The following is a 24832-nucleotide window of genomic DNA, read 5'->3' on the forward strand; positions in this document are numbered from 1 at the left end:
GGAGACGGACCATGAGAGACTATGGACTCTGAGAAACAAACTGAGGGTTCTAGAGGGGAGAGGGGTGGAAGGATGGGTTAGCCTGGTGATGGGTATTAAAGAGAGCACGTTCTTTATGGAGCACTGGGTGTTATACGCAAACAATGAATCATAGAACCCTACATCAAAAACTAATGATGTAATGTATGGTGATTAACATAACATAATTAAAAAAAATAAAAAATAAATGGAAAGATACTCATGCTTGTAGACTAGAAGAATTTATATTGTTAAAATGTCCATACCACCCAAAGCAATCTACAGAGTCAATCCAATCCCTACCAAAATTCCAACAGCATTTTTCACAGAAATAGAACAAACAATTCTAATTTATATGGAACTACAAAGACCCAAATTGCCAAAGGAATCTTGAGAAACAAAAACAAAGCTAGGGGCATCACAAGTCTGATTTCAGACTATATTACAAAGCTATACTAATCAAAATGGTACAGTATTGGCATAAAAACAGACTCCTATAGATCAATGGAACAGAAAACAGAGCCCAAAATTAAGTCCACACACTTAGGGTCAGTTAATTTCTGACAAAAGTGCCAAGAATATTTAATGGGGAAGAAACAATCTCTTCAATAAATGAGAAAACTGGCCAGCTACATGCAAAATAATCAAACTGGACCACTATCTTATACCATATACAAAAATTAACTCAAGATGGACTAAAGACTTTCATGTTAGACCTGAAACTATAAGAATCCTAGAAGAAAATGTAGGTAGTAAGCTCCTTTAAACTGGTCTTGGTAATGATTTTTTTGCTCTGACACCAAAAGCAAGGCAGCAAAAGCAAAAATAAACAAGTGTGGGACTACATCAAACTAAAAAGCTTCTGCACAGCAAAGGAAATCATCAACAAAATGAAAAGGCAACCTACCTATGGGAGAAAATACTTGTAAATCCTATACCTGGGAAGGGGTTAATATCATATAGATATATATATAGATATATATATCTCCCCATACTACTCAATAGCAAAAAAACAAAAAAAACAAAAAAACAATCTGATTAAAAATGGGCAGATCTGAGTAAACATTTTTCCAAAGAAGATACACAGAAGGCCAACAGATACATGTAGATTTGTTCAACATCACTAATCATCAGGGAAATGAAAATCAAAACTATAATGAAAGATTACCTCCTACCTGTTAAAATGGTTAGAAGAAATAACAAGTGTTGCCAAAGATGTGGAACTCTTGTGTGCTATTGGTGGGAATGTAAATTGGTACAGCTGCTATGAAAAACCATATGGAGATTCCTCAAAAAATTAAAAATAGAACTACCATATGACCCAGCAATTCCAATTTGGGATATTTATCCAAACAAAATAAAAATATTAACTCAAAAGGGTATATGCACCCCATGTTCACTGCAGCATTATTTACAATAGTCAAGCTATAGAAACAACCTCAGTCTATCAATGGATGAATGGATAAAGAAAATATGGCACATATACACAATGGAATATGATTCAGCCATAAAAAGGAAATCTTGCCATTTGGGACAACATGGATGGACCTTGATGCTATTATGCTAAGTGAAATAAGTCAGACAGAGAAAGACAAATACCACATAATTTTACTTATATGTGCACTCAAAAAAAAAAAAAAAAAAAGGCAGCAGCAGCTCATAGATACAGAGCACAGGTTAGTGGTTGCCAGAGGCAGGAGGTAGGGAGTGGTCAAAATGGGTGAAAGGGGCAAAAGGTACAAACTTCCCTTTATAAAATAAATAAGTCACAGGAATTTAACATACAACATTAAGACTGTAGTTAATAATAAATACTATATTGCATATTTGAAAGTTGTTAAAAGAATAGACCTTAAATGCTGCATCACAAGAAAAAATAAATTTTACTAGATTTATTGTGGTGAACATTTTGCAGTATATACCAACACTGAATCATTATGTTGTACATCTGAAACTAATAATGTTACATATCAATTAAACACCAATAAAAAAGACAGGCATTCAGATCAAAATATGAGTAAGACATTTATAATTATTAGATTATAAATATAAACTTATAGAATTTAAATTTATAGAATTAAAGTTTTAAAATTAAACTTATAGCATTAAATCCAGGGATTTCTCACTAGGTAAATATTTGCAGAATAAACTGGTTAACTGTTCAAAGTTGGGACTCATTAAATATTAAATACATTCAGTAGTAATTACATATCTAAATCCCTTATAAATATCCTTTGAAAATATCAAGAAGGCATTTGGCTAAGCAGCTAAAAATAAACTTATTTGTTGGAAGAATACAAATCAAATTTTTAGTAAGTGATGAACATACTTACCCATAGGTTACTCCAGCAATGCTACACTTCTTGAAGTTCATGATATTGCATGTAAGAGTTCCAGTTTTATCAGAAAATAGGTATTTCACCTAAATCAAATAGAAGAAACATACATCAACATTGTAGCTAAGATGCAGAGACCAATAGATCATGCCTCCCCTTCTATATTTTTCAAAATCTCTATTAATTTTATTTTTATTTTATTTTATTTTATTTTATTTTTATTTTATTATGTTATGTTAGTCACCATACAATATATCATTAGTTTTTGATGTAGTGATCCACGATTCATTGTTTTCATATAACACCCAGTGCTCCATGCAGTACGTGCCCTCTTTAATACCCATCACCGGACTAACCCATCCCCCCACCCCCTCCCCTCTAGAACCCTCAGTTTGTGACTGGAGATTATGCTAAGTGAAATAAGTCAAGCAGAGAAAGTCAAAAATCTCTATTAATTTTAAATGGTAAATATCCTTACAGTAAAATACATTTTATAATTATATACAATTATATATTATTATAAAATTAATATATTTTCACACTTAGACCACTTAAAAATCTTTTCCACTAACCAAGCCTAGAATTGAATTGTGTGGAAATGTGCAAAGGAGGCTTCAGTAACAGCCTGGAGCCATGTCAACCTATAAGCCTAAGCACTAAGTTCTACCATAAGGCATCTCAAAGACACAGATCACTCTCCAACCTATTCCCACAATCTCATACATCACTCCAGTCTAGTGTTCAATATATCAAGACAACAAGCTCAAACTTTGGCAACCCTCAAATATTTTTTAATCACTCCACTCCTAGTTGAATTAGGAAGGCATATACTGAAACAACACAGAACAAACAAATCTTCCTCCATCACAGTAACAATCAAGATTACATGAAGGCAGCATAGGACTGCTATAGATTATATGTAACTTTCTGAGATACAAAATTTTACAGACTTAATACACGAAGCTTTCAACATACAAAGGTGAAAAGATAAAATTTCTAGAGGTCAACAAGCCAACCATTTTGACATAATTAACTGGATGCAAAAGAGATGAACTCAAAATGCATAGGTGCTGTGTGAATTATGTTCCCTCCAGTGGATCACGTGATGGGGAAGAAGGAAAAGAGTTCAAGATCACAAGAGGATAGTAGCCCAGTTCAGGCTCTGGATACTAACTAGTCATGTGGACTCTAGAAAAGTCACCTCATCCTTCTTAGCCCCAATTTCCACATCTATGAAACAAAGAGCTTGGCCAGAAGATACGGAACATCATTTTACGTGTAGCATCCTGGAAAATTATGTCATGGATTAGTTGAAGGGAGAGTAACTAACAGAATTGTCTCCAGTAAAAATTCCAGTTTCTCAGGCCATGATTGCTGCTGGATGCTGGATGTACTCCAAGAATCACAAGGGGAAGCCATGCTTTATTGTTTTATGGAAGAGGGATTAATACTGTGAATTATTTATTCTGTACTTTTTCTTAATGATACAATATAGGCAAATACACTATGAATTATTTTTAAAGCAATCAAAGGGCTGTCAAGTAAAGGAAAATTATTAATGTTCCTAAAGAAGTCAAATATTACATAGAAACAAAAATATTAGTAAGGTATGGGTAATTCATGCTCCAACTATAAGTTTTTATATAAGTTTTTTATGCAGTAAGTCTAGGGGTATAAAAAATTCAGTAGAATCAGCCTTCCAATGAAGTGTTTCCTTCTGCCCCTTTTTTAAAAAATTAAAAGATTATATGAAAATGTTAAAAAATGAAAAATTTCTAATAAGGAATTATCCAGGTTTGCTCTCATTCTCCTATTATCCTTAAGTTCCAACTCAAAACTTTTTGAGCAAGCAAACTTTTCCCATATTCCCAATTAGGATGCATTATTATCCTGGATACAACTTGAGCACTTTTAATCCTTCAATTACTAGGATCCAGTTAATGGGTCCTGAGAACAATGGGATATTGAGCACTATGCTAGACTGACCAAGGCAACCAAAGACCTCATCCCAGACACATCCACACCCTCGAGTGGGCTCAAAAGGCTCAAGATGGAAAAAGACACCACATCTCTAACATGTCTCTCACTTTACTGTGTTCATAATTGGAGAGACTGTTATGGGGGCATAGAAGAAAGATCAAATAACTTTACCTGAAAAACTGTAAAAGGGTTCAAAGAGGAGGCAAATTTAGTCTGACATATATAGCACCCACCCCCTAGGGCTGTTGGAAGGTTTAAATAAGATGTATAAGATGAAATTATAATCTTTAATTGCAATGCATTCAAAAGAGGATATTCCTTACAGTAATTTCAACATAAGATGAAGATATAATGCAAAACACAACTCATTAAAGGCAATAGGAGTTTCAAGGGTAATGGCAGAAAAGAAACTCGTTCCCTGGAATGCTCCAGAAACAAAATCTAAGAAGTGTGAGAAATTTAATAGATTTATGTCCTTCAAATTAGCTGCCCCATGTTTTGTAAGATTACCCAATACCTGCATATCTGAGCCACTGTTTTCGCTATCATTTATTCCTGATAAACAATTTTAATGTCCAGAGTAATGTTGCCGTATATTTTTTGTATTATTTTTTTTGCAGGCACCTTCTAGATAATAAAATATATTGATGCCTCGAAAAGCAGGTCAAAGCCAACTAACATTTCTATTTCACAATACTTTCAAATGCTGTATATATAGCTCTTCAGACATCAAAACCACATTCATAGACAACTGTTTTTCTGAAATCTCTCGTGGTTCTAGCACTGGTCTCTCCTGATGCTGGAGTCACCACTACCCAAGTTCCCAAAGAGGCTCTCACCTGCCCAAGCTCTTCATTAAGGTTTGATGTCCTGGCCATTGCAGGAGTGTCATTTCCTAGATAATACATGTCTGTGTCCTGAGAGAGAAGGGGTGGAGGGCGCTTCAGAAAATATATACCATTAATCCTTCATTTAGACTAACACAGAAAAGAAGCTACAACAGATAATATTAGTGCTCATTTTTAATTTGGGGGTGAAAGTACAGTGGCTATTAGTATAGAGAAACACTGTGCTAGAGGAAGAAAACAAGCAATTTATATACAGAAGGTTTGATTTTGAGATGATCATTGCATGACCTAGACTAACCCATACTTCTGAGTTCAGCCAATACCTTCTTCATGGGATTATAGTCTACAAATACTGGCTGCTGAAGTCCAGTGCTTCATGGCATGGCAGTTGCTTTAAAATTACACCTCTCCACTCTTGCACCAGAATCCAAGTTTATGGTCCCCATGACCTTTGACATGCAATGCACACTGAAATAGACACAACTACGAGATCTTTCGTGCAGCACTAATTAGACTGTAAAAGCAGGAGCAGAATTTGCAGCCATTTTGTCTCCACTCACCAGGAGGCATGCACCCGCTCAGCTCTCTGCCTCTATGATCTCCCTTAATCCTCACAAGAACCCCTGGAATAAATAGGGACCAACGTCCTCCAGTTTCGTAGACTAGGAAGCTGAGGTGTCAGGTAACCAGTCATTGCCATCACCGGCTCAGGGACAGCCTTGCCAGAGATCCCTTGCCAGTTCTCTGGCCAGTTTAAGTCCCAGACCCAATCATAAAGGAACCATATTTGTCCTTTTCTGGCAGCTCAGCTGAAGGACTGATGCTCTGAGAGAGTATGAGAAAATACTGGTTGACATTGCTCCAGCAGCTCAGCTTTGAGACTCTGCTGTGATACTCACCCAGTTTATAAAAAGGGCTTGAGTGTATTTCACAACCTCAAGGGTCACCAACAGACTGATGGGAATCAGATTGTTGTATAAGATGATGAACGTCAACAAGTTATATCCAAAATTATCTGAGGTCGTGTCTGTGGACGAAAACCAAAGTACCTGTATCACTTTAGTTCATCTCGTTCAGTTTCCTTTTACTTTATTTTTGTGGACTTTTTCTAAAGATGTTCACCAAAAAAGTCTACAGGCTTATGTATAAATTTAGAGATTTGAGTTAAAACAGTTATGGAGCACTTAGTATATGGTATGAACTGTGAATACAAAGACTATTAATACAATCTCTTCTAGTAAAGAGCTGGCTTCTAACAGGAGGTTGTAGGGGAGGGGAGTGAGCAGGAGTGAGCAGGAGTGAGCATGCCCCTTCCTGACCATGCAGCAGCATACATCTACTGAGGAGGAGTTCATAGGGCATTGCTGAAACCAGAAGAGGTTTATTTTAATGGGAAGGCATGGTCACTGAAGGCCATCCAGAAGAACAGAGGCTTTAGTTAAGTTTTGGCAGAAAGAGAGAAGACAGCTAACTAAAAAGGATGCAGAAAAGAAGACAGGCATGTCAAATGGCTGTAAGGAGTATCTACAACCTTACTAAGGTAAGAGTCCATCTGGGATACTCCAAAGAGTTTGTAAGATATAAAGAAGTGTCAACGGTAGCAGGTAAAAAGAGGGAAGCAGGAAGACTGGAGCTATTTATTGAAGATAACAGAAGAAAATCTTAACAGAAGAGGACCCCTAATGATGGATCAAGACCCCTAGGGGACAGAATCCAAAGCAGAAGTAGAGTCAGCTTAGACAGGAAGAGGAACCAGGAGAGAGAAAAGAGGTACAAGGTCTGTAACAAAAGAGAAAAGTTCTTTCCTGATGACCATGACACCCTGGTTAAAGGAAAGAGTAGTAAGAGCTTAACTTGGCAAGAGGTGAGGAAAGGTTGCAGGAGGCTAAAGGTTTGACTGGTATCAAAGACGCCTCTTGAGGGGAACTGGTATTTCAAGATAGCAAAAGGCTAGGATTGGAGATTAGTAATTTGTAAGGACTTCAAAACACACTTGAGCTTTACCTCCAGGAAATTAGTCAAATGGTAGTGGTTTGACTCAGCCTGCAAGTTCTGGAGGGTAGCTGTGATGGCAGCATAAGGGGCTAGTAAAGGGTAACAGGGAGTAGGCACAAGCTAATCAGTAGTTTCACCTTCCTACCATCCCTTCATTTTCTTCTCTCCTACCAAGGCTTCTGTTTTTCCTGTTGATTGTTTCTTTTCTTTCTGACATGTCACTTTGCAACCTTGTTCTTTTGAACTAAGTAGTTGCTAAATAGGATCTCTAAGTACCAATAGTTAACAAATGTCTCTGAGGTATAATTTCCTTAGGAAGAAATATCTGCCAATTAGAATTATGTATTAAGAAATTTCAAATGTCAGGTTTGAATACAGGCCAAAAGCAACTTTGAATCATCATATATATTATCAATAAGCAGAGCACATTCGGGGAAGACCCTATGTATAAAAGTTCATTCAGCCAAACAAAAACAATCAAGTGGAGATGATGGAGGACAGAATCTGATAGAAATTGAAGTCAAAGCTCCTACAGTGACAATGTAAATGTGAAGTCTGATGGCTTTTAACAGAGCTACCCCAACTTTTCCAAAAGAGAACAAAGCAGACAGCATTATGGGTGGGACACAAAGACTATTCTTCCATCATGAATCATACAGCTAGTACTGGAGTTTGAAATTAGGCAATTTAAATGCCAGCTTCCACAAAGCCTGTATACCAAGATTATACCAATGCTGTTTATTTACCCAGATCATGACATTTTGAAACTATATATGTACACAAAGATTCAATCTTCATATTTGAAGCTAGACATATCCAAATTTTAAGAACCAAAACCAAGAGTTTTGATTCCACCTACAACTCGAGTCCCAGTCATATTTGTAAAGTGGCAATAATAGTTCTCCTGGGCATTCAAAAGTGTTTGATTTTTCTGCATGAGATAATTAGAAAAGGAAAAAATGTTTTTATCAGTTTAACCAAAATATATTTAAAGAATAACAAAAACTTCAAGCAAAGATTCCAAAGTTTTAAAATTCAGATTTATTTTTTAAAATATTTTGTCATTAAATTTTATTTATTTTTGGAATTGCTATGTAAGGAGATTGGCAAATCTCTCAAAAAAAGGAAGCAATGAAACTGAATAAAATTATCAAAAACAAACATTTAAAGTGCTTGGAAAGTGATCACAGTGCATACAAAAAATTCAAAAGCATGTATTCAAAAATTCTACTTAATCTAAGTGGAAACCTTAGGCATTTAAGTCAGAAGCTATTTCCCTCTCCTTTCCCCTTGAGCCATGATGTTTAAATTCTGTTCTGGGTGGGTGGTTGGGACTGACAGTTTGAGTCCCCTCCACCCCATGCCCCCAGCTCCATATTGCAGAAATTCTGTCCCAGAGTGAGGCAGGCTGGTACTCTTAGAGTAAGGCAGGTTGTCAGGACAGGAACAGCCTGAGGAAGATGACATTATTTGGAACACAGCATGAAAAAAGCCACGCCGAGGGCACTGTCAAAAACAATAGAGATTCCAGTGGCTAATAATCAGGGAAGACAAATATCTCACAATACTAGTAGGAGCAAACAAACTAGAAGACTAGCCAGAAATTAAACAAAGATATCCATGGAAAGAAATGGCCAAAGAAACCTTGGTAAGATCACACTCAACCCTGGTGGTCCAGAAGGTCATGTCCATGCATAAGGCTGCACCTGCTTAGGAGAGACCAGAGAGGGTACTTGTGAGCAACTAGTCCCTGACTGAATGTGGGCAGACTTTAAATTCCCCAAACACTGAAGGCATTCTACAAGCCACACATAGGTCAAACAACCTCTGACCAATCACTGGCTAATCTCTAAGCTATGCTGACCTCTAGGAATCCAGGCTTGAAAATAAAAACAAGGAGAAGAGTGATTGCTAATGAAGATAGGGTTTCTTTCTGTGGTGCTGAAAATGTTCTAAAGTTAGGTAAGAGGTAAAGGTTGCACAATCTGTGAATATACTACAAACCACTATATATCTTAAACTATACATTTGAAAAGCAATAAAAAGTCAGAACATGGAAATAAAACTGAGCAGTAACAGCAGAGGCTATACACTGCAGGAGAAAACAGACTTCACAGAATCTTTCCAGGCAAGTCACTAAACAGATAAAAAACAGCAACAAGCCCCAGGAGGAAGAGGAAACAGAATCCAGAACTGCCCCAACATATTATCTAAAGCACCCAGTTTTCAACAACAAAGAAATATGAAACTACAAAGAAACAGGAAAAAAAGCAATAGAAACTGCCTTTGAGGGGGGACCCAGATGATGGACCAAAGACTTCAAAGAAGCTGTTATAAATATATTTAAAGAACTAAAAGAAACCGTTTAAAGAATTAAAAGAAAGTATGATGACAATGATTGTTTAATCAGAGAGCATTAAGAAAGAGATAAAAGAAAGAACCAAGTAGAAATTATGAAACTGAAAAGTATGATAATTGAAATGAAAAAAATCACTAGTGGAGCTGAAGAGTAGATGTGAGCTAGCAGAAGAGAGAAACAAACTTCAATGTAGATCAATAGAGCTTACCTAATCTCAAAAAGAGAAAGAAAACAAAATAAGGAAAAATTAAGAGAGCCTAAGGTCACATCATTTGGACCAACTGGTACATAATGGAATTACCAGAAAGAGAAGGGAGTGAAGATGTGGCAGAAACAATATTTGAATAAATAATAGCTGAAAACTTCCCAAATTTGATGAAAAATATTAACATACACATCCAAAAAGCTCAACAAACTCCAAACAAAATAAACTCGAAGTTATTGAAAACCAAGGACAATTTTGAAAGCAGCAATAGAAAATGACTCACATACAAGGGAAAAAGTAAGATTAATGGCTGACTTCCCATCGGTACAATGGAGGCCAGAAGGCAGTGGGATGGCATATGCAAAGTACTGAAAGGAAAAAGAACATAACCAAGAATTCTACAAGAATCCTGTATCAGCAAAACTGTGCTTCAAAAACAAAGGAGAAATTAACACATTCCAAGATAAAAACAGAGAATTTGTTGCTCTCCAATCTGCCTTACAAGAAATTCTCCAGGATGAAAGGAAATGACACCAGACAGGAATTAAATCCACATAAACAAAGGATATCGGTAAAGGTAATAACACAACAGGTACTTATAAAAGACAATTACATATTTTTTATCCTTTCTTTTGGACTTAAAAAAACATGGCAAAAATGATTATAAAAGTGCATCATTGGCCTTATACACAGATGTAATATATATATGACAGCCCAAAGCAATGACAGGATAAAGCTACATGAAGCAAAGAAATAACACAAGCTGGTAACTCAAATCTGTGGAAGAAATGAAGAGTACTAGAAATGGTAAATAAGTAGGTTCATGTAAAACAACTCTATAAGTGTATTTTCTTTTTGCTTAATCGACATTAAATAATATAAAGCAACAATTATAACACTGGATTACTGGGTTGATAACAGATGTAATATATATGATAATAGCACAACGCAGGGCAAGAAATGAATCTATACTGGAGTAAAATTTCTGTATTTTACTGGAATTTAGTATTAATCTGAAGCAAATGCTGATTAACTAAGACATTTATTGTAATCCCTCGAGCAACCACTAAGAAAATAACTCAAAAAATAGTTAAAAATACAATCATTTGAATATAAAACAATCCCCACATGTGTCCATCCTTCATTTCATCATGACTCCTAATCTTTCAAGAAGGTTGGCCTTTCATAGAGTAGCCAAAAGAATGAAGGATGGCATGGCCACCACACATAAACCACACTTGTAAGGGTTTTCCAAAGTGGTTTCATCCTACTTCAACAAGCACTCCATCCTGACACTTACCCATCTTCTTGATGTACCAGTTCTTTCCACCTTGAGACCCATTCCAGTACAGGGCCCCCACTGAGCTCACCAAGGCCATGACCAACAGGATGCCAAACAACACCAGGATCTGCACATTAGTCACTTTTTCAACATTCGATCTTTTGAGGGGTGCTTTTGTGGAATTCTGTACAACAGCATTGAAAAATGTATAAGAGTCACAGAACAGGCTTGGGGTTAAGGAGTGGGGAGAAAAGGAGGTAAGTTAACCAAATTCAACAAATAAAAATAAAAGACTGTATTTTTGCCAAATAACCAATGAAATTAAAAAGTGTACCATACTCCTGAATCAATAGCTAGTTTTAAATAATAACACATTTTGACTCATAATTCAATCTGTACTTATGATTACATTTTAGTATAAAATTAGCTACTTTTGCAATCTTAGAAAACAAGTTCTAAATCACTTAAAATCAGTTTAAAAGAAATCAGGATGTCATTAATTCAAGAGAAACTTAAAGATTCTGTACCATAAAAATCTAGACTGAATCTTCAAGGTAATAATAGAGCTCTATAATTAATATACAAAGAACTATTTTTGCAGTATATATTTTCCCCTCAAAATTGAGGAAAAAAAGACATACACAGACACACACACATCCAAAATGCAAAATAGGTATTGACATCAATAGGTAACAAAATAAATGAATGGACAGAGTTCATTTGGAAAACTGAACAAGAAAAAAGCAGGAAAGTCAGGAAAGCTCTAGTGGCTGTGAGAAATCTGAGTGCAGTCTTGAGTCATAAACAGAATGTAGACAGGAAAGTAAAACAAAAGTGGAAGACAGCCTAGCCATCTATAAACATGCATGGTCTGATGTCTCACTGCAGGTGGGGAAACCATTCCAGCTCGAACAGAAGCCAGTGTTGGCAAGTGAGTTCAGAAAGATTCATTAAAGCCAGATTCAAGGACCTCTACACATAGGTGAAAAATTTGGAACTATTATTCTCTCAGCATTGGAAAAGTCAATAGACCTATTTGCACCAGACAATTATGCACCTGAAGTCATTTACTAAAAATGTTCTGATTGTAATTGTGGTGGGAAAAATAATGGTTTCCCCAATGATGTCCATGCCCTGATACCTGGACCCTGTAAATACATTATTTTATGTGATAAAAGGGGTTTTGCTTACATGATTAAATTAAAGATATGACTGGGATATCTGGGTGGCTCAGTTGGTTGAGTGTCTGACTCTTGGTTTTGGCTCAGGTCATGATCTCGGGGTCCTGGGATCAAGCCCTGTGTCGGGCTCCACACTCAGCATGGAGTTTGCTTGTCCCTCTCCCTCTGCTCTCCTCCCCCACCCCTGACTGTCTCTCTCTCTCTCTCTCTCATAAATAAAAAAGCTTAAATTTTAAAAAATTAAGGATATGACTTGGGGAAATATTCTTGGATTATGCAAGTAGGTCCAACTTAATCACACTGGCCCTTAAAAACAGAAAATGAAGAGATCTTTTCCTGGCTACAGTCAGAGGGAAATGTGACTACACAAGAATAGCCCAAGAAATGCAATATTGCCAACTGTGACAATGGAAAAAGGGGGTCACGAGCCAAGAAATTTGGGCAGCGCTAGAAGGCAGAAAAAGGCAAGGAATAGATTCTCCTCTAGAACCCCCTAGAGTGTGCTAGAAAAGAATGCTGCCCTGCAGGCTTCGTGACATAGATGAGACCCATACCAGACTTCTGACCTACAGAACTGTAACATGACAACTCTGTGTTACTTTAAGCTACTAAATTTGTATAATTTGTTATGGCAGCAATAGGAAACTAATACAGTACCCAGAAGATGTTAATAATCCATTCCTGGAGGGGAGCAGAGCCTGGATTAGACCGGAAGCCAGGAATTAGATAGGGGCAGATAGACACAGGAGCTTCAGTCTACAGGTCTCCCTCCATGAGTCACAAGCTTGGTCTCTCTACTGGCAACCGATTTGCAAAAATCAGATGATCTGAAAGCTTGAAAGGCATTAACTGGCCATAAAAGTGGTGCGTTATACAAAACTTAAGTCAGCACTCTTCACTGTTCTCAACTCATCTGATCATTAAAAGAGTTAGGATGAAAATGTCTCCAAAAAGAAGAATATGAATAAAACCACAACATAAAAATAAAATCAAATGAAAACGGAGAGCAATTCATCCCTAAGTTCCCTAGAGAAGCTCGTACCACAACATCACTGAAATGGTTACCTGAATTCTATCACCAAACCCACAAATACTACCATCATGGCCTGGTTTTCTGCAGGGTAGGGAGGTAGGTAATCAGTTTACTGGTCGTTTTGAAATGTTTCAGTATTTAAACAGCACAGCAACAACTTCCTTTATATTCTCCTTTCTCCCTTTCACTTCAGTTCTCTGAATTGTCCTTTACAGACTTAAAAAAAAAAAAGTCCTTTAAATTTCTAAATGGAAATCTATTAGTGAAGGCTGACCCATCAATCAAATCCCATCTACAGGTTGATGGGGACAACATATCACCTCTGGTCTTACGGAAGAAGCCAACAGACCAGTTCCAAGACTGTCTATCCCCATCTTTTAAAACTCATGATCTTATCATTCTGAACATTCACTGGAGCACAGGGAGAAAAAATTTACAAAAAGCATCATTTCTATGACTCCATTAGTTTATTGGCTTCTGATCTTTTCCAATGGTTCAGTCGTGGCCAGTTAACAGGGTTAGAAAAAGTTATCTTTCATCCAGTACAAGAGCCCCAAACTTCATCACACACACTTTGTATAAAGTCAGGCTCTGCCTATTCACTCCCATTCCCTGAACATTTCAACTTACAATGATGAGCTTGTAATGTTAAATTCTGACTAGCATTTTAAACTCTTCCATAAAATTCTTAGAAAATACTTCTGCTTTTGAGTAATGGAGTTCTTAATAGAAATAAGCATCTTTCAACTAACATCTTTCATGAAGATGTTAGTGATTATGTGAATCTATACACATGTTAAAACACATAGAATTGTATAGCAAAAAAGTTATTTTTATGGTTTGTTAATTCAACAAAATTTTAATAGTGATAAAAAAATAAAAACTTGAATTAAGTGGCTATATATAATTCCAGAACCATCTCTATTGTCATTTACATTTCTTAGAATGTTTTGCTATTAAAAACAACTATGAAACTAGTGCTGATAAATGTATTTAATAAAAATTTTACTTATAGTAGTTAAAAAAAAAAAGCCAAAATGTCAGAGTTTGAAAAGTTTATAATTGACCTGAATTTTATACACTTTCTGCCCTCCTAAGAAAGTAGTTGGTAGAGTAACTAGTGAGAACATGGACTCAGGAGCCAAACTGCATAGGTTTGAATCCCAAATCTCTCTCTTACTGGGTGGGTGTGTAACTTCAGTAACTATTAGACACTGGGTCTCATTGTCCTCATCTAGAAAATGGGCTCAATAATAGTATCTTCCTCATAGGGCCATTATGAGGAATAAATGAGTTAATACATGCAAATTGCTTAGAACAATGCATGTGGGCACTAAGTATTTGCTGTAATTAATGTGATGATACCTCCTTCCTATTAAATCAACCAATAGAGATAGTAATATTGAAAATATTTCCACGTGTAACTACACTGAACTTGAAACAGGGGAACTCTGAAGAGAAGACACTGAGGCAAGAGTTTACAGAGCAAACAAAAAAGTAGAAGAACCCTAAAGTAATTGTGTTTCCCCTCTGTGGTCAAGCAGCACAAGTCCAGACAAAAAATGTTATTTCACAAACAAGATGGCTTCCAGCTATAGGTGTTATATTACATTCCTCTTGAAAGCTCATTATTTTTACTTGTTGCAGTCCTAAAGGCACAGCAAGTCTAGTGCAGATGTTTCTGGGTCTTTCCATCATTCTGTACTAGAACACTCAACACATAATAAGCCTTGCACGGGCTTATCACATGTAGGTGCAAGGAGGAGTGCCTATCTCACTCCCAAGAGCAAACTTCATGAGGTAACTGTGCACACTTTGCTCACTGAAAAGACGATAGGATCATTTTTAGGTATAACTCGATGATCTCTTACACCTTAGCTACAAAGCTGTACTACCAATGTCACCCTGAAAAAAACAATCTTGGAGAGTGGTTAAATTTGTAATATGCACAATCTAAAAACAGGTGTTGGGGTCCCATCTAAATCTGAGCTAAGTCTTTGTCATCTCTGTCTCTTTATCATAAAAACAGAAGTGATCTGTGGTCAGTAGAGCTCCCAGTGTTAGGTGTGGCTGCTGGCACTGAACTGGGAAGTCAGAGGATACTTAGTAGGTGGTGGAGCCCTAAACCATTCATCAAAGTAAAGTCTCCACATAACAGGCTATTCAGAACTAACAAACTTTAAACTTTCTAATCAGTTCTGAACCGGTGAGGACCTAGCAGGAAGGACAGATAAAACGCATCTCAGATACACTGAATAATCTTGATCCATCCAAGAGGGGCCTCAGCATTCACCAACTATTTGTTCTCTCAGCCACCATGGATCCCCACCCTCATGTACACACTCCCACTGCAGCCATTCCAACACACCCTAGCATCCCAGGGCCAAAACTTTTCCATGTCCTCATCCCCTTTGGGAGCTTTTCTTACCCAGCTGAGGGCACTCCTTCCCTGAAGCTCCTCAAAGCAGAGGGTGCTCCAGTGAAGACTCACATGCCTTGGAATCTGAAGCCAATAGTACTTCTGACCCTTATGACTCAAATGCCATGTTAAAACACTCACTGTGAAACTCATGCCATTTGGCTACACTGTCTTCTGCCTCATCCTTCAACAAATCCACCAACCTCTCAGCCACGTCCCTCACTCTCTAAAGAGGTGAGCAGTTGGCTTATGGTATCCATCTTGGCCCCAGCCCTGCCATTATCCTGTCTTCAAAATCACAGCACGGAGCACCAGATGCATTATCTCTCAGTCCTCACTACACACTGATCAGCCAGTTAAGCGGCAACTACAACAGTCTTCAATGTCACGAGACTCTGAAGACTTATCATGCCCACCATCTCCTCCACTCCCTGCCACCCCGTCTCCATTGCATTTCCCAGCTGGGGTAGAAATGGGGTCTATCACCTCATCCGTTCTAATCAACATTTAACTTTCTCCTCCTCCATCATCTGACCTCAAACAGTCGGCCAACACAAGAGCCGCCCCCCCAACTCTCCATCTAAAATGGGTTTCTAGTATCTAGTCAACTAACAGCCCCAATCCTGGGTTGCTTGGCCTTTCTGTAGACACCTAGAGCACTTTGTAATGATACATACTGCAGCGATTCTCATTCTACCTGGTAATTCTGTATTACTCCTTAGTCTGTGTGGCTCCCAGAGGGTGAGCTGGGCCTTTCACTATTGTATCCACACAGCCTACTTCAAGATTTGGTGCGTGGTGGTCACTAAATAATTTTGAACTAAGAAATACAGTCAAATACATGCTTTGGAAGTGATACAAAAGAACAGACAAGCTGACAAGCTGAAAAGCTGACTCTCGCAAACAGCAACCATTAGCAAAATAAGATCCAAAAGATACCAAAGAAATATAAGAAATGACACATTGGGACACTGATTTATACAGAATTTCAAAAGCTGTCTGGCAAAATACACCATAATACAAATGCAGGCTGCTGTAAATTGACAAATATCTTGAAAATCATTAACAGGGAGAAAGAGCAAGATCATTTTAATTTAATTCTTTTGGTGTATGAAGAATAAATATTAGTTCAAAAATAACTGATTTTAAATTGCCAAGGATTTAATTAAAAGTACAATTTACTATTAAATCCTAATTCGTGAGGTGAGGAAGAGAAGTAGAGATATAAGAAAGTTAGACTGAATCTCTGCTTAAGTCCAGAAGATAAAATAAGTTAGAACTGATCATCACCCTAAATCTGGAAAAAACAAAGACCATCGATATTTCAAGCAAGAGGTAACAAACATCTGAGAGAATAATGGAAATCCAGGAAAAACTACCCAAGGAACCAGAAATAAAAGGTACTTCCTTTCTAAATTTAGGTTCACAAATTCGAGCCCCTAAATGCAACATTTGCATTTGCATTCTCTACTCCATAAAAATGGACAGAAAAAATAAAGACTGAAATCAGCATTGTTTTTCAGCATAGAAATGTTTTACCTGCATGAGTTTGGTGTCGTGTCCAGTATAAACAACTATGCCAAAGACCCACTGAGTATTTCTAAGCTGTGTACCTCTTAATAAGATCTGGTCAGGCCCAAGGGGAACAGGGCTAAAAATAAGAAACAACATTTATATTTAATGATAGTTTGACAAATGAGCATGAGCTTTCCCCCTTAAACATAAACCCACAATTAATCAATTAATTCGATTGTTTCTTTTATTCAAATTTGAACTATTTCACTGAGAGGAGCAATGAAAGTTACCATTGCCTTCATCTACAAAAAAAAGAAAAAAGAGATCCACAAAAAAGTTTTATCTTATCCATTCATCACTACAAGAAAAATATATATTCTTCTTATAAAATGTTAGAGGGAATTGTATTCTCTTAAAACCCGGGCATGAAACTATACACCCAAAAAGGAAATTGCTAAAATAACAAGAAGCTTATTCATTGGGAAACCCAGTTATTTTACAGACTCTAAAGCTAGAATATCAAATTTGTCAAGGATGATTTAATGGTTAAATAAAAGGCTGAATGATAATGTAGAAATTCAAAAGGGGGAGCCGACTGAATGGCTCTGCATGCTAAATGAAAACCAAGAAAGCAGTCACAGTTGTCATAGTTATTTTGGGTTGATTCCCACGATTAGGTCCTTCCTTCCCTCTGAGTCTGTTTAAAATACAAATGTGGGAAGCATCGGTAAGGAGCATGCAGATTAAAGATGGGCAGAAGGGAGAAACTGCACCCCAACATAATGACAAAAATGACTCTCCAACAATCAAACAAATGCCAAGAGGACAAAGACAACGAAATATAGACAACAGGGCAGTGAATATTCTAAAGGAAGAGTAATTGCTGTTCCTTCCACTCAACTTGATAAAAACAAATGCTACTTAGAAGAATGCTAGTCAAAAAAAAAAAAAAAAAGGTTTCTCTAATAAATAGATTAGCTCTTATACACCTGATATGCTTCTCTTCTGCTCTTCTGGACAATTTTATGCAGCCCAAACCACCTCTCCTTCCTGGTAGGTAAGACACACAGAAAAACAGCCAGTACTTTTAATCTCATTTCAGACCCTGGGGCTGTTTTTCTTGACAAAAATCACTTCTTTCCTTAAATTTAAGGGAAGGAAGGTTTATATTGACTGAAATTGTGCTTCAGGAAAAGCTCAGTCTCTCATATCTAAGCTAAACATAAGAAATCTCATGGTTTTAAAATATTTCAAAACCAAAAAAACAAGCTGATATTTTACCAATTCCAGTAATTCTTAGTCCCATTTAAGAACAAAAAAATAAAATAAAATGAAAACTAAGAAGAGCAAAAGTGATACCTTTTCCCATCTATGTGCAAGTTTCCAGTGAAGTCATAGAGATGGCGGTTGGGTCCTTCACATTCTATAGTTCCAGATAACTTCATCAATACTTCCCTTGTTTGCATGTCAGCAGTGTGACTCAGACCCTAAAATGTTAAACCAAAAGAGGAAACTGAATACAATCTTCCAGGTTTGGGGACAACATTCAGCATCCCCACTATTAATCCAAAGGAAATAATGAATCATCTAAAATGGAGTCACTGGGGAGGCTAACAAATCAAGCTACCAGCCCCTCAAGATAGACTTCCCAGGCAGCCTTTGCCATAGCAACCTAATGCAAAAGTTTCCAAAGAATTCAATGAAGTGCAAAGTTAAGATTCTCCCATTGTGCTGGGAAGATCCATGTTCAAGTAACCACATACTCAAGCACCTTGCAGAGAGCACTCTATTAGCTCTACTTTAATACAAGTCATAAAAACAGAATAAAGCATTCTTTTAATATAATGTTTTATTAGTGTTATATCTAGTACTCAGCAACACTTCTTTAAACAGAAAAAAAAATACCCTACTTAAATCAAATATCTAAAATAGAAAAGAAAGACCGGTGGACAGAATTATCAAATTCAACTTTATGCAACAGAAAATTTGGGTGTCAAATGCTTAAAATTTGTGTTACAGTAAAGACCATTTTTCATTCTAGAATTAAAATATATGGTAAGAACAGCTTTGAGGCATAGAAATTTTGTATCTGATGTATTACTTTCTAGAATTAAAGTGTCAGTTAAAACAACTATGTAAAGTAAGGTACCCAGAGCTTGCCTACTGCATCTCTCCATATAGAAGATGCCCTTTCCACCATGTGGCTCAACCTAGCTGACAGGATCTCTTTCCACCTGCACTAACAGACATAGATCTAAGATATAAATTAAGGCAAGATACCCTTCATGATCCATACTTGGATGAAGCTCACTTTTTCTAACTCCACTGTCTCTCTCAAGGGGTTCCCTTCATAATAAAAGCCAAGTTCTTCCCATGGTTTCCACTAGGGTTAAGGCATAACCCTATCTAGCAGAACATTTTTCTCTAGAAAATACAATGATTGGAATAGTGAACCAAATTTGCAATTTGGGTCTCCATAACAACACAAGTCATAAAAGATTACTTTACCTGACGTATTTTAAGGTTCGTCTCCCCATCTAGATTAGCTGTTTCAATATAACACATTGCCTGAGGTTCACTATGGAGAGAGAAATTTAAAAAGCCAAAGTTTAGTAAAATCCCCTCCACAAATTCACAGCTCATAAAGTCTCTACCATGGAAACTGTGTCTGCTGACTGGCCCTTCAACCACTTTAGTCCTAACTGACCAGAAAGACACTCCTCTTTGAGGCTCAACACCAACACAAAGTTGTTTGCCCAATGATCCACACTTATGGACCCCACATAATGCTGCTTGACCTTAAGTAGCAGAAATAACTGAAGTAGAATGAGAAGAGGACTGGTAGGTTAAGGGAAACACAATATGCTCCAGCTAAGACTCCACCACTGTGTTTGGATGACCCTTAGAGTCTGAGACTTGGCCTGCTCCTGACCAAAAGAGCCACCCTAGATGCAGCCAGTACAAACACAGCTTTTGAAGAACATTACAGCCAGAGTTCAGCAATCAAGCTTGGCAAGCCTTTTCTTCCCTGTACCTTTTACTATGTCAACACGTAACTTTTTAATCAAAACATCCAATTTTAAGGACAGAACACTCAAAGAATAACAAGAAGCATGGCAGGGGTGCCTGGGTGGCTCAGTTGGTTAAGCGTCTGCCTTCGGCTCTAGTCATGATCCATGGTCCTGGGATCGAGCCCAGTGTCAGGCTTCCTGCTCAGTGGGGAAACTGCTTCTCTCTCTCCCTCTGCCCCTCCTCCTACTCATGCTCTCTCTCTCTCAAATAAATAAATAAAATCTTAAAAAGAAAAAACAATAATCCTGGTAGATACTGTATTCCTATTTCTAATCATTGGGGTTAGCTGCATAGTTAGTGGTCAAGAGAATGGAGTCTGCAACCCACTGGCTAAGTTAAAATCTCCTACTGCTACCTTTGTGGGCTGTGGGGACTTAGAAGTTGTTTAATCTCTGTTTCTGTGTTTTCTCATGTATAAAGTAGGGATACCAAGGGTTTGGGGGAAGATTAAATGGGATAATGTACTCAGTGGACTGCTTAGCATAATGTACAGACTCAAACAGTAATGAGCATCCTAGAAATATGTTGTCAGCTCAGACAAACCATCTCATATTAAAACCAGGTTTTCTGAGGGTTATGGTGAAAATTCATACCCCAAACTGTCAAGTGATCCACATTTCCCTATTTCTCTTGTTACCAATCAATAGGGACAAATATGAGTCCTGCCCTATATATATGGTGCTCTTCCTTCTCTATGGGCCTGGGATCCTATTTTTAAACGTTTTATCTCAAGCAGTAAATTCATGCTAAGGCTTAGAATCCAATGTATGATCAAATCCAATAAAAGCAACACTGCATTCAAAGAAAATGCCAACGGTGTGAGTATCTAGGATTCCCTGCAGCACATAAAACATAGGAAGTTTCAGTCTTATCATAGAATTAAACTTGAACTCATGAAAAGGAGTTTATTTATATCCTAATTGTAGCACTCTGTCTTTGATATATACTTTTATGTATCAAGCCAAGGAAAAATCAAGGACTGCATGGTCCATTATTCATGTCACTTAGTGACTGGTGATACCTTTCCAGCATGAAACTACCTGGAGAACATGGCAGTGGCGCTTGGGCAGATAGAGGGACACAACGTGGACGAATGAAGGGGCAACACCAACCACAGGTCATGTCTATGCTGCGAACGTGGGCCGGATCTCTGAGCAGCTAGTAAAGGAGGCCCTGGATCTACGGGAAGACTCCCTGGACCCACCAGGAGACTGGTTCTCAAGCCTCAGAGAGGCTGCAGTCTTCGTGTTATTGACGGAATCACTCCACTGCTCTGGAGCATCTCCTATGAATACGAAATAGCCCAGAACTGCTATGAGACTAAAATGAAGTAATACATCTAAAAGAATTCTACAAAAGTACAAGGGAATGAAGGGAGAAAGAAAATTTAGCATTAAGGCAGGAAGAAAAAAAGGCAAATGACAAGTAACTGAAGAAGAGGCCAGAGAGAGAAGGCTGGTGCCTCCAGGGGTGGGAGGGAAGGGTGGCTTGTGATTCCTATAGTCACCACTTAATGCTTTATTGTTCACATTTATTTCAAACAATGTGCCCACTTGCACACCTGACCTGGAGGATAGCAGGGCCATGTCTGCCGGGAGGTACTGCCCATTGATGACCTTCACAATGTCTCCCACCGCCACCTAGAAAACCAGGGACAAGGACAGAGAAGCATGAAAGACAGGAAAGCACAAACAGTCATTAAGGTGGTTAAATATTTGAAGAAAAAATTACTATATAATTATGCCATGAAGCTTAAGACAGAAGCCCAAATTATTTTCCTTGACAAGAACAAAAATTTTTCAGTACAAATGGTAATATTGCCTTTCTGCAGTGATGCCAAATGAAAAAAAAAAACAAAACATAAAAGGAGAGTAAGAAAAGAGAAGAGTCAGAACAACTATCAAGGTCTCATTTTCTTACGATTATTCCATCCACTTGCAAATTCCACTCTTGCACTCTGGAACAATCCCACAGCTGTACACAGTAGGGGAGAGTGGTTAAATGTACACCTCCAGAGCCAGCCAGAATGCTGGGCTCAAATCCCCCGGCTGGATTCCTTGCTAGACCTGAGTAACCCGGAGCAAGTTATGTAAACTCTGTGTGCATCAGTCTTCACATCTATATATATAATGGGGTTGAGAGCACATATATCATGGGGTTATTGCAAGGATCAATTGAGTTAATAAATTTTCTCCATTTTACAAATGGGGAAACTGAGGTTCAAAGAGAAATAACTTGATCAAGGTCACACAGACAGTGAGTGTTAGACCCAAGATTCAAAACTGAGCAACTGGCCAGTGGTCTGATTACAAAGCAATACTGATTTCACCCATGAACAGTGCATCTAAAAGGTTCCCTGGAAACATACCACTTAAAACAGAGATTTGTGTAGCCTCAAGAACTTCAACAAAAAAAAGAGTCACAGCCAAAGTCAGAGACCACCTAGGGAAATAGACTCCACCAGACACAAGACCCCAAGCTAAAGAAAAAGGCCTTAATCTGCTGACCATGGGGCACCATGGCCAAGGGTTTGTAAATCCTTTAAATGAGGTCACAGAAGCACCCAGATAGGTAGAATATGGGCTTTCAAGTCAGGCAGGCTGAGGTTCAGATCCTAGCTTCACAGACACACTAGCCCTGGGATCTTGGCAAGTTCTTCACCTCTGTGAGCTCTAGCGTCCTCACTTATAAAATGGAGAAAGATCAACACTTACCTTATAGGGCTGATGCAATGATTAAGGAAGTATATGCAAGTGCCTGGCCTGAAACAGGCATGTGCTAGTCTCTACCAGCAGGAGTGCAACCAAATGGACACTGAGTGTGAAAGTCAGACAGGCCACGATTCTCAGACAACAAAAGAACAAAGGCTGTTCTCAGCACACGTGAGTAAGTTCAAAACACAAAATGGGCACCATGCCTTACTTCTTATTCTAATGCACATTACTATTCTCTTAGAAATCAAGAATTTCAAACCGAATACTTCTGAAATACTTATGAAACTAATATTCATGAAGGACTCCTGGATCTTGCAAGCTAGGAGAATGGCCCTGGCAGGGGCCTATATTTAACTTTTTATTAGGAAAAAGGAGGGTTTACTAAAAACATGTCCTGCTAGTGTTTTGAATCAAAGCACTATCAAAGCATGTGGGGAAGTAAGGAATCAGGCCCAATGTGTGTGTGTGGGGGGGGGGGGGGTAAAAGTTAAATTCCAGAACCATTGTATATTTGAAGTTAGTATCAACTTAAAGCCAAAAGGAAGGCCTATATGTATGTTCTATATTCCACAATAAAGAGAATATCAAAGAATAGGTGCTACCGAGCTATTTTAACAACCATCAGTACAACAGCAAGAAATGCTTATGAAAATTGAAAAGGTTTCTAAATGTAAAAGTATTTTATGTGAATAGTTTAATTACATAGAAAAAATCAGAAGGAGGTATTAGTTAAAAACTAGAAAGGAAAATTGGTCATGTTTTCAAAAGAAAAAAGGCGGTGGATTTTTTCTTAATTCAGTGGGAGGACAAGGGAAATTATGGCTTTCTCCCATCTTAGTTATTTAAATAAAGAAACATTCATATCCCAGTAACAAAGTACTAAGAAGTTCCATGCACACGGAAAACTACTTAGTTAGAAATGTGTTTGAAAATGGTTTTCTATTTGGTGTTTATGCATGGTTGTCCCTTGAGTGTGTCAAGTTTCCCAAACGAGAATTCTTAAGGTGAGAAAGAGCCCCCTCTAGATCCCTGAATCCATTCTAGCCTCAGAGGATTTCTCAAGCTTCTTAATTTTGAAGAATAAGCTCAAAGGCCTTCTCAAAGTCAACCAAAGCTATTGAGTTGCACCGAAGAGCTGCCTCCCAGCATTCTATTCTGCTACAGCCCAGGGGATTGCCAACTCAAGCTCAGCATTTCAGATTAGAGTTGTATTGCTTTGGGAAGCTTAAAGAGAGCCAGGTCCACCTTGCCTGACATCTCTGGCATTTGGTACCTCTTATCACCTATCTTCTCCCATATTCTCATCATTGTTCCTTGAGCCACTCATCCTCATCCTTGTTCTAAGCCACTCTGCAGATGTGCCTGGCTTTCCTTCCCATACAACTGAGACTTTCACCCAGTTCCCTCTGTCTTGAACAGCATTTCCCTCTTAAAATAATTACCTCTCATTCATCCTTCAAAAGAACACCAGAACATCACACGAAGGATGCCTTTGCTCATGTGAATTAATGGGTCTAGACAGACTGATCATCCATCCCTCCCATATGTTCCAGAAGCACCTGAAGCATGCCCCTACACAGAGCTCAGCACTCACACTGCATTCTATCCAGCTGCCTGGCCCTCCCACGACACCCGTGGTTCGGGGGCCAGCAGCGTCAGCCTTACCTGGGAACTTGTTACAAATGCAAATTCTAGGGCCCAGTGGAATTCCCAAAACGGGAATTCTGAGATTACAGCCTGCGCAGCACTCAGTGTTAGACCATCCGGGCAAGCGACTGATGCCCACTGAAGGCTGAGAATCATGGTAGGCAGCTTCTTAAGGGCAGGGGCCATGCTTTATTCTTACTTGCATCCCCAATGCATAACACCGTCTCT

At 38.0% G+C, this 24832-nt stretch overlaps 1 protein-coding gene across 5 annotated transcripts in view; it reads right to left on the reverse strand.

Annotated features, from left to right (window-relative positions):
* The window catches only part of LOC116631775 (phospholipid-transporting ATPase IB), a 590846-nt gene that overhangs the window by 418534 nt on the left and 147480 nt on the right, over positions 1–24832 (reverse strand). For all 5 annotated transcript variants that reach the window (XM_032403315.1, XM_032403320.1, XM_032403319.1 and 2 more), the window contains exons 7-14: positions 21810–21883; positions 19680–19749; positions 18531–18658; positions 17196–17307; positions 11042–11207; positions 6082–6209; positions 5174–5251; positions 2352–2440 (exon numbers count right to left, since the gene is read on the reverse strand). In XM_032403315.1, coding sequence (XP_032259206.1) covers positions 2352–2440; positions 5174–5251; positions 6082–6209; positions 11042–11207; positions 17196–17307; positions 18531–18658; positions 19680–19749; positions 21810–21883 — 845 coding nt within the window. The remainder of the gene's footprint in view (positions 1–2351; positions 2441–5173; positions 5252–6081; positions 6210–11041; positions 11208–17195; positions 17308–18530; positions 18659–19679; positions 19750–21809; positions 21884–24832) is intronic.

The sequence above is a fragment of the Phoca vitulina genome, unplaced genomic scaffold, assembly GCF_004348235.1.
Source record: "Phoca vitulina isolate PV1807 unplaced genomic scaffold, GSC_HSeal_1.0 scaffold5, whole genome shotgun sequence".
Taxonomy (NCBI): Eukaryota; Metazoa; Chordata; class Mammalia; order Carnivora; family Phocidae; genus Phoca; species Phoca vitulina.